This window comes from Myotis davidii, unplaced genomic scaffold (assembly GCF_000327345.1).
Source record: "Myotis davidii unplaced genomic scaffold, ASM32734v1 scaffold1534, whole genome shotgun sequence".
In the NCBI taxonomy this organism is placed as follows: Eukaryota; Metazoa; Chordata; class Mammalia; order Chiroptera; family Vespertilionidae; genus Myotis; species Myotis davidii.
This window is the reverse complement of record NW_006285799.1, coordinates 916,886-920,547: the sequence shown is the minus strand read 5'-3', so window position 1 is coordinate 920,547 and position 3,662 is coordinate 916,886. Positions and strand designations below refer to the sequence as shown.

The window sequence follows — 3,662 nt, the reverse complement described above, 5'->3', positions numbered from 1 at the left end:
TTGGGTCCAAACCAATGGACAGGGACAACAGGGGGATGGGAGCATGAGTGTGTGTGTGGGGGGGAGGTTGGGGGTTAATGGAGGGCTAAGGACACATTTGTAATACCTTAATAATAATAAAAAAAGTTTATAAAAAAAAAATAAAAATAAAAACCACTGTCATGTTAGAGCCAAAAAAGAAAAAGGAAAAGAAAGACCTAGAGGAAATAGTGGCTAAAGAATCAAGTAGTAAAGAAAAACCACCCAGAGCTTTGTCTACAGCTCACCTATAATAGCGTTGCTCAGCCTGCACTTATGGGGAACACACCTGTAAGGAAACCTAGCACATACCAATCGCAATCCTCCAACTCCGGTTTAGCTTACCTTACCTGTCAGCCTTATAAGGGAATCCCTGACCTCCTGGCCAGTCATGTTCTGTTTCTGTGTTGCCTCCTCTAATGCTCTCTCAGCTCACTCTTGCCCAAAATCCTTCTGGGGGAGCGGTCCACTGCTGGGAGGCACTGAACCCCAACCCATGGATTGTTTTCTCTTGAATACAGGACATCAAATGGGTTACCTAATTGTTCCAGTCTTGTAATTTGACACAAAGGCGTCTCAAAGAGAAAGACACATGGGCACCAGGCAGGTGATCCCGAGGAGGAATCTGCAACCTCCACCAGATACAGGAAATACCTCTCATTTTTCCACCATAAGAAAAACAGGAAAAAGAGCAACAGAAGCCTCTGGAAGCAAGCACAAAGCAGCAAAGCAACAAAAATGCTTTGCTGGTCGTTGACAGATCTGACTTCTCACCAACAACGAAATCCCAGCTTTTGGAGTGAAATATCTGTTTTGTCTTTAAAGAGCTGGCTCAATTTTCCAGGAACTGTGCATACCAAACAGAAAGCAGGCAAAAGGTGGATGGAGGTCTATACCAGCCCCAACCCGTTCTCCTTCAGAGTGTTCTTGGGCCAGCATCACATGCACTTGAACCTGAGGCAGACCGTGGTCGGGGGCCAGACTCAGCCGTGTGTAGGAGGGCACTCCTTTACCTGCTATATAGGTTTTTATTCAATCATTCCAAAATATCAATGCACATGTACTGAGTCATTCTGAAGTGCAACATACTAAGGACCATAAAACACACACACACACACACACACACACACACATGATCCTGCCTGCAAGAAACCAGTGCCATGAGATTAACAGATGTAAAGAGCTTAGAGCTGTGCCTGGCATACAAGTAAATTCAACTTAGGTATTGCTATTCTTATCAGTCACGGAGCGGTTTTAAAAAAGGCCCTGACTTATAGCATGGGCCCATTTTCAAGGTATACATCCTCCCACCTTGGTCAGTTTCAGTGGACCAAAGTAAATCATACTTCTGCCCTAGGAACTGTTTCCCCTGTCCGATCGTGCACAATTTGTCCTCTCCCCTTTTCTTCCGTAACCTTCTCTCCAACTTGACTACCGGCTGGGCTCTACCAGCCCGTGCCCACTGCACCCACCGGATGGGACCAGGGGATGTTTAGACTTGCCTCTGGTCAAGGCACTTTATCCCGTTTTGGACAGCGCTTCTCACCCCCGTGGCAATACTGACGACTAACATGCTTCCAATGGGGTCAGGCTCCTTCCTAAGACAAGGAGCCCTTTCTCAGGCTGCCAACACGGGCACCCATAACTGTGTTTCTTCCCTCCCAGAGGAGACACTTCTGTAACAGGAGACAATGGGGTCAATGTGCAGGGAGAAGCAGAGAACACTGGTGCTGAGGAAAGCGGGGGACCCTGTGCCTCCGAAACCCCTCGCCACAGGGGACCCCAACCAACCCTTCAGCACTCAGCCCACGGCAAGGCCACGTGAAGGCCTGAGTGTTACCTGTGTATCCCCAACTCCACTACAGTGTCCAGCCCACGGCAGGCCCTTCATGGAAGATTTCTAAACCCAACAGGCTCCAAAGCACACTAGGTTACTGTTTCCAACCTTTAAGCATCACATACATTTGAGGCGTGTAGTAAAGAATCCTCGTCTCCAAGGATCTTATATTCTAAAATCTTATGCTCGCACATGCATAATTTTGGCTCTAACATGGCAGTGGTTTTTAACAATATTTCTCCCAAATGAAGGTGACGACAGAGGAGATGCAGAGAATGTGAGCCAGGAGGGGATTTTAAAGACACAGAGGGAAGAAAAATATGAACCAAAGACCTAGAGGCCTAGCTGGTGAGGCTCAGAGATTGATCCTCGACCTGTGAACCAGGAGGTTACTGTTCAATTCCGCGTTAGGGCACATGCCCGAGATACGGGCTTGATCCCCAGTGGGGGGTGTACAGGAGGCGGCCGATCATTGATGTTTCTATCTCTCCCTTTCTCTTCCTCTCTAAAATCAATAAAAATATATATTAAAAAAAGGAAGAAGACCTAGAGGAATTAGTGGCCAAAGAATCAAGTAGTAAAGAAAAGCCTTCTTAACTCTCAATATAAGTAAGGGAACATCTACACAGAGGGAAAGCAGAGAAGTATAGCAGAGAGACAGCACACTATTTTTGTTTAGCATCTGTGCATAGAAAACTCAAGTGATTCCAGCTCCTTTTCGACCCCTGACGGGTACCTGCATTGCTTATTGGGACACTTACCTCACCACAGTGTGGAGCCTGGGCGATGTCTGCACCAATGGCCTAGAGCTCTACTCATAACTGGGTGAGGCTTTGAAGTGTTTTGGGTGGTAACCATAAAAGCAACGCTTGTACTTGCCAGACAAGTGGAGTTTACCTGTATGCCAGCACTGCTCTAAGCATTATACATCTATCACCTATCTAATCTTTGTAACAACCTTGTGAAGTACATCCAGTTATTGGTCCCATTTTACAGATGGGGAAACTGAGAATAGACACAGGTTAAGACGCAGAACTAGTAACAGAGGAGCTGGTAGACTGGCTGCAGAGTCCATGCTTGGAAACACTGTGCTCTTAACTAATTTTTTTCTGTTTGGGTGTGTAGATCTTTGACCAAGAAACAAAAAACACCAAAAAAAAAAATCTGCTAGTTTTTCCACAATGTTTTGTGAAAAGCAAAGGAATTGGGGGGATATTAGGCTACAGGTGTGGAGTCACACATAATCCACTTCCCCTCCCTTCCAAAGCCCAGTGAGGACCCACACTTCGCTGGCTGTTAGGATTAAACTTATTCAAGGTGCATGGAGCACGTAGTAGGTGTGCGATGGTTATTCCCTTCTCTTGGTGGAAGGCAAAATTAGGGCTAAGATATCTTAGTGACTTGTTGGCTAATGTTCCTTCCAATACACAATCTGTCCCTGACGGTGGTGCTAAAAACTGACAGGTGGTCGCGTGGACGTGCGAAAGGAAAAACGCTGCCGAGTAAGATCCAAGCCCTTAGCCGGGTGGCAGCGGCGGCGGCGGCGCGCTGCTGGGGCCCAAAATGACTTGCAGACAAGTCCCAAGGCCTGGGATCTGCAGAGGACACCCCAGTACCTCTAGCCCCGCCCTTCCTCTGCCCTAGGAACTGTTTCCCCTGCCCGATCGTGCACCGTTTGTCCTTCCTTCCCCCCCTTTTCTTCCGGAACCCTCTCTCTAACTTGACTACCGGCAGCCCGTGCCCGCCGCCCCGGAGGGGACCCGGGGATGCTTCCGCGCAAAGGCGCGGCGACGGCAGGGCCCCGGCG

The 3,662-nt window shown here is 48.1% G+C and overlaps 1 protein-coding gene across 1 annotated transcript in view; it reads right to left on the bottom strand.

The window, feature by feature from the left end:
• NT5DC1 (5'-nucleotidase domain containing 1) overlaps positions 1 to 411 on the bottom strand; it is a 100,713-nt gene extending 100,302 nt beyond the window's left edge. Inside the window, exon 1 of the mRNA XM_006756899.2 lies at positions 364 to 411. Coding sequence (XP_006756962.1) covers positions 364 to 411 — 48 coding nt within the window. The remainder of the gene's footprint in view (positions 1 to 363) is intronic.
• Between the last annotated feature and the right edge of the window lie 3,251 nt (positions 412 to 3,662).